Source organism: Chlamydomonas reinhardtii, chromosome 6 (genome assembly GCF_000002595.2).
Source record: "Chlamydomonas reinhardtii strain CC-503 cw92 mt+ chromosome 6, whole genome shotgun sequence".
Taxonomy (NCBI): Eukaryota; Viridiplantae; Chlorophyta; class Chlorophyceae; order Chlamydomonadales; family Chlamydomonadaceae; genus Chlamydomonas; species Chlamydomonas reinhardtii.
Window position 1 is genome coordinate 8,928,237 of NC_057009.1, and position 11,730 is coordinate 8,939,966.

General features: G+C 66.5%; 2 protein-coding genes across 2 annotated transcripts; both read right to left on the minus strand.

Moving 5' to 3' along the window:
• Positions 1-96: 96 nt before the first annotated feature.
• On the minus strand, positions 97-3,229 carry CHLRE_06g311350v5 (uncharacterized protein). Its single transcript, XM_001691137.2, has 4 exons — positions 2,709-3,229; positions 2,533-2,575; positions 1,646-2,238; positions 97-1,454 (listed from the first exon to the last, which is right to left on the minus strand). The coding sequence occupies exons 1-4, from the start codon at positions 2,758-2,760 to the stop codon at positions 1,252-1,254; spliced, it is 891 nt and encodes a 296-aa protein (XP_001691189.1). The 5' UTR covers positions 2,761-3,229; the 3' UTR covers positions 97-1,251.
• Positions 3,230-3,293: 64 nt separating this feature from the next.
• CHLRE_06g311400v5 (uncharacterized protein) lies at positions 3,294-11,709 on the minus strand. Its single transcript, XM_043063801.1, has 15 exons — positions 11,444-11,709; positions 10,540-11,295; positions 10,283-10,381; positions 9,921-10,036; positions 9,581-9,691; positions 9,210-9,357; positions 8,254-9,070; positions 7,759-8,018; positions 6,774-7,547; positions 6,228-6,449; positions 5,867-6,049; positions 5,564-5,676; positions 5,061-5,237; positions 4,503-4,759; positions 3,294-4,200 (listed from the first exon to the last, which is right to left on the minus strand). The coding sequence occupies exons 1-15, from the start codon at positions 11,582-11,584 to the stop codon at positions 4,052-4,054; spliced, it is 4,323 nt and encodes a 1,440-aa protein (XP_042924507.1). The 5' UTR covers positions 11,585-11,709; the 3' UTR covers positions 3,294-4,051.
• Positions 11,710-11,730: the final 21 nt, after the last annotated feature.

Here is an 11,730-nt window from a genome sequence, read left to right on the forward strand (position 1 = left end):
TACCAACTATCCCCGCATCTCCGGGCGTCCCCATCACTCGTCCCCATGAAATCCTACTTCTTGTCCTGCCAAAGGAGCGTCCGCGCTGGCGGGCTACGTTTGTGACGGTTACAAGGTGGGCCGCCATGCCCCGTTGACGACATGAACAGTGACTCTCCCTCTCAAAGGCAGCATGGGCTACCCCGTCTCAACTCGCGCGCCGGCTGTTATATCGCCCGGCGCGGTATAAAAGTCGTATCAGATAGTTGTCAGATCACCCGACAGAGTGATTGATGTGTAGCGGCTCAGTAGAAGCCCGCGATACAACAAGTGCCCCCACTTAGATGGGGGACTGTTTCCTTACGGGATTGGTTCAAAGTTAACCCCCACTTAGATGGGCAGCGTCCTCGCGCCAGACCAATCGCCACAGTTCTATGGGTGATCAAGCATTCAAGCCATAGACAGACCGCCAGAACGACCAGTCAGGTACAAGTCAGCCGAGGCCTTCCACGCACGCATTGGCTCAAAGTGCCGGCCGTAGGGTGCCCAAGCCTACCAGAACCGGCACCCACATGGCTCGGGGCAGCGCTTGGTGCCGCGCGCCTCGCAGTCGGCAGCCGCCCACACGTCACACACACGTCACATGCACTCGGCCTGCCGCACTAGTAGGACAACTACCACCTCATAATTCCGCACCTAGCCAACTCGTGCAGCGCCCATCCGTCATCCAGCCACCGCCCATCCGTACATACTACATCATCGATACTTGAGACATCCCGCAACCATACAGACGCATACATCCCATTCCAACAGCAAAATGTGCACAGCTGCCACCGCATAGCCAGCAGCGCTTCATAAAAACAACAGCCATCTGCCAGCCGCTAATCAAGGTGCCACAGCACTGAATCACCGGCCGCGTGTGCAGCTATTAGGCTACCAACGCTCTGTCCTCCTGCACGTTCCAATGCGGAATGCATAGCGAGATTAAGTTTCCGCATCATGCTGCGTTGCGCATGTGACGGCCCCATGAGCCGTCTACCTGCATGGGGTCTATAATTCATGCCAAAAATAAAATACTGTCAAGCCGCCGCTTAAGCACCTGAGGCGATCATCATACTCTTCTAACGATGGCCATCTAAGCCAGGGACTAAGCCCGGCCGCTTCCGAGACAGCCGCAGCACACCACGCACCATGGCGGGCCGCATGCCGCTTACGCCACAACGCCGTGTCAAGTGTTGGGCGTCTGCTGCTACGGTGTGGCCGGCGCCTGTCTCACAGCTTGTGCTGCTTCCGGCGCATGCAGGACAACTCGTGCACCGTTGTGACGCACTCGGCCTCCTCCTCCGCCCGGGCGGCCAGCAGGTGGCGCGCGTGTGCGTGGGCTCCGGCGCCCCCCTCGCCCTGTGCGCCCGCGGGCTGCTGGGCCAGCGGCACCACCTGCCGTACGAGGTCCACCGACACCGACATGCCCGCCACTGCAGCACACAGCAAACAGGACAGACGACAGGGGCACAGCACAGCACCCATTCAGTTACTCGTTACAGCAGCAGGGTGGCTGCGCTGGGAACATGCTGCACAACGCGATACTGCATATCGCCACAAATACAACAAAATCGCAGCGGCACATACATACATTTTGCCCGCCCCTTCCCCCGCCCACACTCACTGGCGGGCGGGCATGTGTACAAGTCCTGCTCCGCCAGCTCCGCCGCGGCGTAGTAGCGCGCCGCCGCCTCCTGCAGGTGCAGTGCCAGAGCCGAGCTGGCGGCAGGGCCCTCCTGCACCCGCCCGCACACAGACACCGCCGACACCACACGGGCAGCAGCACCGCCGCCAGCTTGCGCTGCCCCCTGCTGCCCAGCCGCCGCCGCGACCTGGTCCGGCTCCAGCTCGCAGGCGGCCGGCGCGAAGGGCTGTGTGACGTGGATGCCCAAGTGCGCGGCCGCCTGCGTCAGGTCGGACACCAGCAGTCGCTGCACGCGGCCGCACGAGCCAGAGTCCAGGCGGGCGCTGCCAGTGCCGCTGCCACCCAGCTGCTCCGGCTGCTGCTGCTGCTGGGGCGACAACGTCATGGCACGCAGGGTGATGCGCACGCAGACCGAACAGGCACAGGTAGTGCCGTCTCCTAGCCCGGACCGAGCGGAGGCGGTGGCGCGGCCGCCGCTAACAAATGCCACGAAGGCCGCCCACGCGGAGGTTAACCCGCCCTCGCCACTGCTGCCAATAGCTTCCCGCGCATGATGGCGAGTAACTTCCAAGCTGCGTGCAGATGCGGCCAAGGGAGCAGGGGCGATGAGAGCGCTCTACCACGACGACGTGGGACCGCGCGGGTAAGTTCTTACGTCGGTTGTTGGTTTGCCCACCCTGGCACTTAACGCACTCCCTACTCATATGGGAGCGCTTGGGATATAATGCGACCCCTCCAATATTGATCGCTGACTTTCCAAGCCCGCGTCGTTACCGCAACGAAACGCAGAACTGAGAACCGAAGGCCGACACCTGAGCGCAACCCCGTGGCAAGCAGTCCATTATCCCGCGAATCAAGCGCCTTACCTGGAGTCACTTGATAGCGAGACAGGTCGAGCCCACGTCTCGCCTGCACACACACCGCGGCGCAAAGGCAGGAAAGTTAGGAGCCTTGAACGCACCTCGGACAACCCGAAGGAAGCGAAAATATACGGAAACAGCTACTTATAGCTTGTAGAGCAGAACTTTGTGGCCAAGCCTACCTGCTTGCAAAGCCGCGAGGAGGCAGCATAGCCCTGTCACCCAGCTTGCCATAGTATGCTTGGCAGTAATAGCTGACTAGTTGCAACGAAACGTTGGCGGCGTCTTGTTACCTCGGCTCGGCAACCCAAACGAGTATCGAAACCAGGCTCAAAGCCTGGCGCGTGTGATATGGATAGGTAGATTCATCACTTTGCTGCTTGAGGAAAGGGCCCTCGAGCAGATAACGCAATGAGCACGAGGTTTACGCTGGCAGACTCGGACGAGCACGGTTGCACAAGCTTGCACTATCTGAGAAGTCGGCTGCTGGGTCTCGGCACAGCGCTAGAAGAATTCCGTCGTTCAAGTCTAGTTGTTGTGCGAAGTTCGGGCGAGACGGACGGGAGATGAATCAGTGCGACTGAGGGCGCTCGTAAAGGAAACGCGCCGGGTTGTTGCAGGTCGTTATGGTAGAAACTACTCGTTACACCGTTTGCAAAAGAGAGCATTTTGAATGGGCCAACCTTTGAGTTGCGGATTCAACTCTCCGGCCAGGCGGTTCCACGCAGTTTGCTCCCCCCCCCTCCAGCGTGTGCCAGCCCACCGGGGAGGCAGAGGTTTACCGCGCCATTTCCCAGCCTGCCCTGTTTCATTCACCTGTCAGCCATACTAATGCGCTAGCTGTGACAATGCCAGCGATATACCGCCTGACAAACACTGACTGGCCACCCGTAACATGCCCCTGACCCGCACGGTTGCGCTCCGGCACCGAACGACCAGCGGCCTCCAGCTCAACGTGCCGTCAGCCCGAAGCCCCGAACGCCGTCAGCAGTGGGCCGCATGCAGCTCAGGGCCTGGCGGTCCTGGCAGACACGCTGAGCGGCTGACACATTGCAGCAGGCAAGGTACCAAACGGACAGGCCTACCTCCAGGCATTAACGTACTACACGCGTACGATATTCAGTCAAGCAGTTTCCATACAGAGCCGGGTACTTTGTGGAAGGAGAGCTGCACTGCAAGGCGCTGAGGAGAGATGAGGACGGTGGGGATGGTATCCCGAGGGGCAACAGGGCAAGCGTGGCGGCATGTGGACGCAACTTGCGATTTCGACGAGCGGGCGGGTCGCCTCAGGGCTCTAACAACATGTCTTGGAGCATGTACACACAAGCTTTCGAATGGGATGGGCGCGGGACGGTGCGGCGGGTATGGGCATGCCCCGGGCGAGACCGGGTTGCGTCTTGGCAACACCCTTGCATCATGCCGTACATCGCCACTCCTCGGCGCTAGCTCACCCGCCATCCACATACCAAGCCCGCAAGGCGCCTGGCGTTCACCCAGTCCCGCCTGCCCCCTCCCTCCGTCAGCGCTACAGCCGTGGGCAGGGCGCGTCCAGGAACTCCCTCAGCGCCCGGGCGTTCTTGGCGCTGCCCATGACGGCCTCCAGGCGGGCCAGCGGCGTGTCCGCCAGCGCCGCCAGACTGGGGATGTGGCCCAGCAGCGCTCGGTAGTTGGAGTCTGGGGGAGGTAGGGGTGTGGAGGGGGATAAGTCTGAACCAATCCCATCAAGAAACAGAAGCGCTGCGACGAAAAGCTGCAGCCGCATATGCGAGCGACTGTACGTCACCATAAGTCCTCGTGTGGAGGGGGAAGGGAGGTGTGGGGAGGAAGGGCGGGGGGGCTAGGAAGGTTGGCATCCATAAAGCTTTGGTACCGACGACGACCGTGCGGCCCGTGTGCACCACACCCCCAGCTCCCCCCGCCGCCCTCCTTGTCACGCCGCCAACCCACGCCATTCTCGCCCCGCCGCCCGCCCTCACCGTTCACTCCCGGCAGCCGCCTCAGCAGCTCCATGGCGGGCTGGTTCATCACCGCCTCCAGCAGCTGCCCCGGGCCGCCGCCCGCAGCCGCCCCAGTAGCCCCCGCACCCCCCGGCGCCCCAATGGGCAGCGGTGCTCCGTCCGGCCCCAGTGGCACGCCCACCAGCGCCGCCGCCGCCGCGTCGGGCTGGTCCTGGTTGGACTTGAGCGCTGCAAACAGGTCGGCGGTGGCGTGCGGCGAGCGGGACCACAGCAGCCTGAGCAGGGGGGAGGGGGCACAGGCCACATGGGTGTGTGTGCGTGTGCGTGTGTGTGTGTGTGTGTGTGTGTGTGTGTGTGTGTGTGTGTGTGTGTGTGTGTGTTGAAAAGAAAACAACAAAACGAAGCCCGCCCATGGGTGTGGGTGTGTGTGTGTGTGTGAGTGTGTGTATGTGTGTGTGCAAGTACACTCATGTGCTTCATCACCCTCATTACATCCTGTGTGCTGTCATCCGGGCACCTTCCTACAGCCCCATTTCTTCGGTCCACCCTCTCAGTCCACCCCTCACATATGCGCACCTGAGCTTGGGGAAGTGTGTTGTGAGCAGTGTGAGTTTGGAGATGATGTTCTTTGGGTCTATGTCGTCCCCCAGTTCGGCGGGCGACTGCAGGCCGAACTGGCGGTCGGGGTCGAACTCGATGAGCAGCAGCGGCCGCGCGTAGTGGCGGCACATCACCTCGGCCTGGTGGTACAGCCTGAGGCAGGCGGGTGGAGGAGGGTGGGTGGGGAAGTCAGGGGGGCTTGATGCGTGTGCATATGATGGTGATCATGCAGGACGCGGTGGGGGTTTACTCAGGGGGTTAATATTTATGGTAGATCAAAAAGTGAAGGCGTAGCCAGGAGGGGGTTACATTCATCATTATGTGGGGGGGAGTATTCGCTGGGGCTACTGGAAGGCCTAGTGGTGGAAAGACCTGTCCATCCCTGACCCTGCCCCTGCCCTATGCCCCTGCCCTATGCCCCTGCACCTGTCCCCGCCCCTGCGCCTCTTCCCCGCCCCACCTTCCCCCCGCACACATACCTGCCGCTGGCCAGACTGGCTGTGAGGTCTGGCAGTGACTTGCGCTCCACCACCAGCTGGGGACTGAGCACGTAGTCACCCACCTCCAGAGTCACTGGCAGCAGCTCGAAACCCTGGGGTGGGGGTGGGGGCGCGGTGGGGCAGTGTGTGGCAGTGGGAGGCAGTGGGGGCGGGGTGAGGTACTGGGAGTGGCAATGGCGGTGGCAGGGCGGAGCGCAATCAGTCCCAAGTCAGCCGTCCATACGCACCCCCGACGTGCCTGCTTGCTCTCTCCTCCTCACAGCCTCACCCGCCCGCCCGCACCTGCTTGTACAGCACCGCGGGCAGGCCGCTCATGAACTCGCGCACATCCACCACCAGCCGCCCGCGGCCGCCCGGGCCCACGGGTCCGGCTCCTGCCGCCGCCTGCATGCTCCTGCCCCCGGCGGTGCGCGTGAGGGCGTTGGCGCTGTACACGTCCAGCCACAGGTCGGCGTTCAGGGCGCCCTGGGGGCAGGGGAAGGGGGGGCAGCCAACCAGGGGAGGGTGAGTCCTTGCCCAAGCCCTAGTGCCGGGGGCGGGCATGGAAACACAATGTGCCACCGTGATAGGCAGGTTGACACACACTGTCTGCTGCAACACCCACCAACACCGTTGACCACGCCTGCCCCACTTCCCGCCCTACCCGGCCGCCCACGTCCACAGGGCCCGCGCCGCCCGCCCCCAGTGCCGCGGGAGTGGGCAGCAGTATGTGCTGCTTGGCCGCGATGAGGCGCAGCAGCGTGTCGCGCTCGCGGCCCACACCCGCCCGGAAGCGCTGCGCCTCCAGCGACTGCGCGTAGCACAGGCTGTGCAGCCACAGCGGCGGGCCGCCCGCCGCGGTGCGCTCGGCCTGGTACACCTCCACCTGGCGGGTGTGTGGGCGGGAGGGCGGGTGGAGAGCGTGCTCTTGTGAGCGTGCTCGTGTGAGTGTGTGTGGATTGGTAGACCGCCTCAAGCTTCAACCAAGTGTCGGAACTACACCAGGGTAGCTGTGCACATTATCGTTTGCACCTGTGCACACACGGCGTGCAGCCTCCTCCCAGCCGCTTGCCCCTCTAAACCCCTCCCCCCTCTCCGCCCCGTACAGCACCTCGCATATGCGGTTGCAGCGTCTCCTTGCAGCGCGACTGTTTCCTTACGGGATTGGTTCAGAGTTATCCCGCCCCCCCCCCCCCCCACACACACACACCTGGCGCAGGAAGGCCAGGTCTGGCTCGTACATGATGATGACTCCGGGCCGCAGCCGCCACAACACAAACTCGTCGTGTGCGTCCAAGGCCACAAAGTGCACGTCTGACAGCAGAGGGCAGGCGCGGCTGTCGGAGGCAGGGGCGGCGGCGGCGCCAGCCCTACTGCCTGGAGCCCCTTGCTCCGCAGTGCCGTATGCGCCAGTGCCACTGCCGCCACCCTGCAGCAGCGCCGCGGCGGCGGCACTGGTCGCGCCTGCCTCTGCATCCTCATCTGCCGCTCCCTCACCGTCTGCCTCCTCCTCCTCGTTGCCGCAACTGCGCCGCCGCCTGCGGCTGGCCGCCTTACCCGCCGCCCCTGTGGCGGCCGCCGCCCCTGCACGCCCGCCTCGGCCGCGACCGCTGCCGCCGCGGCCGCGGCCTCTGAGGCCTCCTCCTCCTCCTTCTCCCCCTCCTGCCGCAGGAGCAGCACTTGCCTCCGCCTGCAGCACGTCCTCCCCATCTGGCATGTGGGCGTCATTCCCGTCCACATCCACCTCCTCCTCTTCATCGGCCGCCGCCGCCACACGCACCGGTGAGTCGTCCGGTTTGCGCTGCCTACTGGAGCCCCGGCCCCGGCCCCGGCCCCGTCCGCCGCCCGCCTCGACGCGTCCGCCGCCGGCGCCGTGGCTGGTCTTGGCCCGCTTGCCCCCTCCCGCCCCTGTCCCGCCACGTGCCCCTGCCGTGCCGCCGCCCAGCAGCTCCGCGCCTACCCGCTGAGCCTCCGCTAGGAGCGCCTGGAGTATGGTGCGGGGAGGAGGTGCGGGCAGTTGCCGCGTGCAGAGCAGGTCAGGAAGACAGCACGTCTCACAGGACCAGGCACATGTGCGGACACATGCAGGCCTGGTCAGCAGCTGCGTGTCGGGCGCACGGATCGTGACACACCCGCCGTGACTCGGGCTCCCACATACCCTCCGCCACGGCGTCTCGACCTCCCCCGCGCCTCACCTGCGCCTCGCCCGGCCTCAGCACGGGGCCGCGCCCCACGTCGTCCAGGTCTGGACCGCCGTCCCGCCGCCCGCCACCCCGACCGCCGCGCCGCCAGCCACCCCGACCGCCTCGCCCGCCGCGGCCGGCACCCCGCCCGCCCCTGCCGCCGCCGCCTTCCTCTCCAGCACGCGCTCCTCCTCCGCCTCCTCCTCCGCCTGCCCCCTGCAGCTTGCTGACCAGGTAGCTCTCATACAGCTGCTGCAGCACCGCACGGCCGCCTGCGGAGGGAGTAGCGGTGTACGTGGCGAGCAGTCGCAGGCGTGCGACAGGGCGCTAGTCAGGGGGTGGCCAGGTACACACGCAGGTGGCCGCGCGATTTGCATGAGGCAGGGCCCCAGCCGGCCGCTGCCGCTGCCGTCACACGCCCCACGCTTCACAAGCTTCCCGACCTGAACCCGCCCCTGATCCCTGCACATCCGTCCCCGCAGCCGCCCCCGCCCCCCGCACACGCACCTGCCCGCACCACCCTCTCCAGCAGTCGGGCCGAGTGCAGCTCCCGCGCCACCACCAGCACAGGCGCCCGCCCCGCCGCCGCCAGCCGCCGCAGCTCCTCCGCACTCAGCTGCACCCGCCCCGCACCCGCCGCCGCCCGCCCGCCTGCGCCCGCCGCGGCACTGCCCCCGCCGCCGCCCGCCGAGGTGGACGCCCCCGCACCGCTGGCAGCCCGGTCTGCACCGGCCACCCCGCCGCCGCCCTCCTCCCGGCCGCCGCCCGCTGCCCCCGCTGCCGCGCCCCAGTCCAGCCCCAGCTCCTCCAGCAGTGCGCCCACGTCCACGTCCACACCGGCAGGCGCAGGTGCACCTGTAGGGGCGGCCCCCGTCCCGGCGGCCTGGCCTGCGCCGACCTGCCCGGCGGCGGCCGCCTCCTCCCTGCCCCTGCCGCCCACCACCTCCACCTCCACCTCCACCACGTCGCTGTCGTCCCCACTGTCCGCCAGCAGCTCCACCACCTCCTGGGCAGGCCCTGGCCCCACCCCCGCTTGCTGCTGCTGCCGCCGCCTCTTTTGCACCTCCCCCTCCTGCCCCTCCTGCCCCTCCTGTTGCCCCTGCCGCTCCGGCTCCAGGCTCCTGAGCTGCGCCCGCTGCCGCTGCACCTCCTTCAGCACCTCTGCCAGCAGACCCCACTTGGGCGGCTCCTCAAGCACAGCCTCCACCTCAGACCCGCCGCCGCCGCCGCCTGGCCCTGTTGTCCCTGCCGCCCCTGCAGCGGTGCCTGCCCCCGCCGCGGCCTTGTCACCGGGCTGGCGGTACACGTACACGCGCCGGCGTGCCTGTGGAGTGGAGTGAGGTGCCACCTTGTGCGTTCATACCCTCATCACATTACACGGACCTACTGCTCGCCACATACGGTACATGCTGATGTCCATCACCTCCACGCCACCCTGCCCTCCTTTTCCCCCCCGCGCCCACCTGCTCGAACACTGCGTGTGTGGCGTCGTGGAAGAGCCACACGCAGCGCACGCCCTCGCTCTGCCTCAGTCCCTCCAGGTGCGCCAGGAAGGTGACGGGGTCCACGGCCAGCAGCACCGCCGACAGCTCACGCAGGGTGCGCAGGTCGCTGCCGGGGGCGGTGAGGGCAGGCGGGCGGGGGGGGGGGGCAGTTGCGGTGGTGGGTGCGGGTGGGTGCGGGTGGGCAGTGACTGGCGACGGTGATGCACGGGGGGTCCATGCATGACCAATTAAGACGAGGTGATGTTGACAGGGGGTGGGTGATCACCGACTGGACCACTCCCTCCCTCCCTCCCTCCCTCCCTCCCTGGCTGGCTGGCTGGTCCGCTCACGTGCAGATGCGGCGTGTCTTCCAGCCCACGGTGTGCCAGATGGGGTCCAGCTGCCGCCGCACGATCTCGTCAAACGACTTGAGCACGCCCGCCTCCAGCACCAGCTCCGAGCTGTGCAGGGTAGGGGGGAGCAGGGGAGCGGGTGCACAACGGGGGTCACACGGTGGGCGCGAAGGATGAGCAGGAGAACCAAGGGCATGTCCGGGGCGACTGTTACTGACGGTAGACGCGCGCCCCCCTCAAACCCCCTCCTCCCTGCCCCCTCTCCTCCCTCCCTGCCTCCACCTTGCCCCCTTTCTCCCCTCCCTCCCTCCCTCCCTCCCCCCCCAGTCCCCCTCACGTGTCCAGTGACTTGTTTGTCCTCTTGAGCTCCCGGATCAGTCCCTCCAGCACCTCCAGCAGCGCCGCCTGGATCAGCACCATGGGGCCAGACAGCTCCTGCTCCCACTCCACCACCTAGAGAGGGGGGGAGGCGCGGGCGGGCGGGCAGGCGGACGTGCAGTGACGTGCAGTGACGGGAGCGCACATAACGCGCGCGGTGTGCGTTGATGGGTGGAACCGACAACACGCGGACGCCGGAGGGCTCTGCCGGCAGCACACAAGGCGCACTGAGCCCAGTGCACCTCAGCCTAGCCGCCCGCCTGGCACAGCCGCCGCCTGCTTCCATTACCTAGTCCCCCTCCCTCCGCCCGCCTCGCTCACCACTGGCTTGTGTGTGTCCAGGCACTGCCGCACTTGCTCCTGGAAGCGCGGCCACAGGTGCAGCCGCCGCACCTGCAGAGCCTTCATCACCTTCTCCACCTGCAGCCGGGCCAGGGGCAGGAGCATGAGCAGATAGGGCGAATGGAGGCTGCGGCGGACAGCCAGACAAGACCTGGAGCCGCACAGGCACATTCCACCCACTCCGCCGGCATGCATCTCTCGCTCTCAGCCCCCTCCCCCCACACCCCTACGCCCACCTTGTTAAAGCCCTGGTTGAAGGCTGTGGGCACATCGCTGATGCCGCGCACCCAGCACCGGCCCGGACCCAGGCCCCCTCCTCCTCCTCCTCCCCCTCCGCCCCGGTGCTGCTGCTGCTGCTGCTGCTGCTGGTCGGCCCGCAGCAGCGCCACCGCGAAGCCCTCTCCACTGGTGTCCGTGGCCCGGTGCGCGTTCAGCAGCAGCAGCCCCGCCATCTGGTGCGCCCGCACTCGCCGGGCCAGGAGGTCCACCACCAGGATGCGGGGGGTGATGAACAGTGGCCTGCCGGGGGCACCCCCGCCGCCGTACAGAGCCAGTCGCTCCGCCGCCGGCACCTCGTTGGTGATGTCCAGGGGCGGCGGCAGGGCGGGGTCGTGGCGGGCCAGCTCGGAGCAGATCAGCTGCCGCTGCCAAGGCGCCGCACCCAGCACCAGCACACAGCCGCAGTTGGAGGGGGGAGCGGGGGCAGCGCGGGCGGAGGTCGAGGTGGCGGTGGCAACCGGGGTGGCGCCTGGGTTGCCGCCGGGCTGCGGCTGCGGCGATGTCGTGGAGCCCGGCAGTGCGCAAGCCGCGGCGACTGTAACGGCTGTGGCGGTTGTGGCGGCGGCTGCGCCCGAGCGCTGTTGCTGCTGTTCCTGTTGCTGTTCCTGCGCGCGCTGCACCTCTGCAATGCGGGCCCGCTGGGCAATCCGCAGCAGCACCGCCACCACCCGCTGCCAGCCCAATCCCGCGGCTGTGATGATGAGGGAGTCGTCCTATGGCAGAAGGCACAGTGACGCGCGACAGGGGGGGAGAGGAGCTGGCTTGAGTGCAGGTGGCAAGGGCCAGCGAGTGCCCAGACAAGGCTTGCAGTAAGGTTGGCCAAACCCTTGTTTCCACTCTGCCTGAAACGATGGCACTAACCTGTATGCACTCCTCAATCAGCTGCCGCTCGTACGGCAGCAACAGTGGGCTCGCGAGAGCCAGGGCTTCGGCTTGCCCGCCATCTGCGCCCTCCCACGGATCCGGGGCGCCCTCGTCAAGAGGAGCACCTTCTGTATCCATCGTTACTGTATATTACCAAGATTCAGAGGCGAGGCACGGCTACTTGCGGGGGCCCTTCAAGTGTCTATGATACGGTTTGTCCGCTACCCGTTGATTGCCGCAGTAGTGGCTACATCATTAAATGGATATTCACGACAGCTACTGTA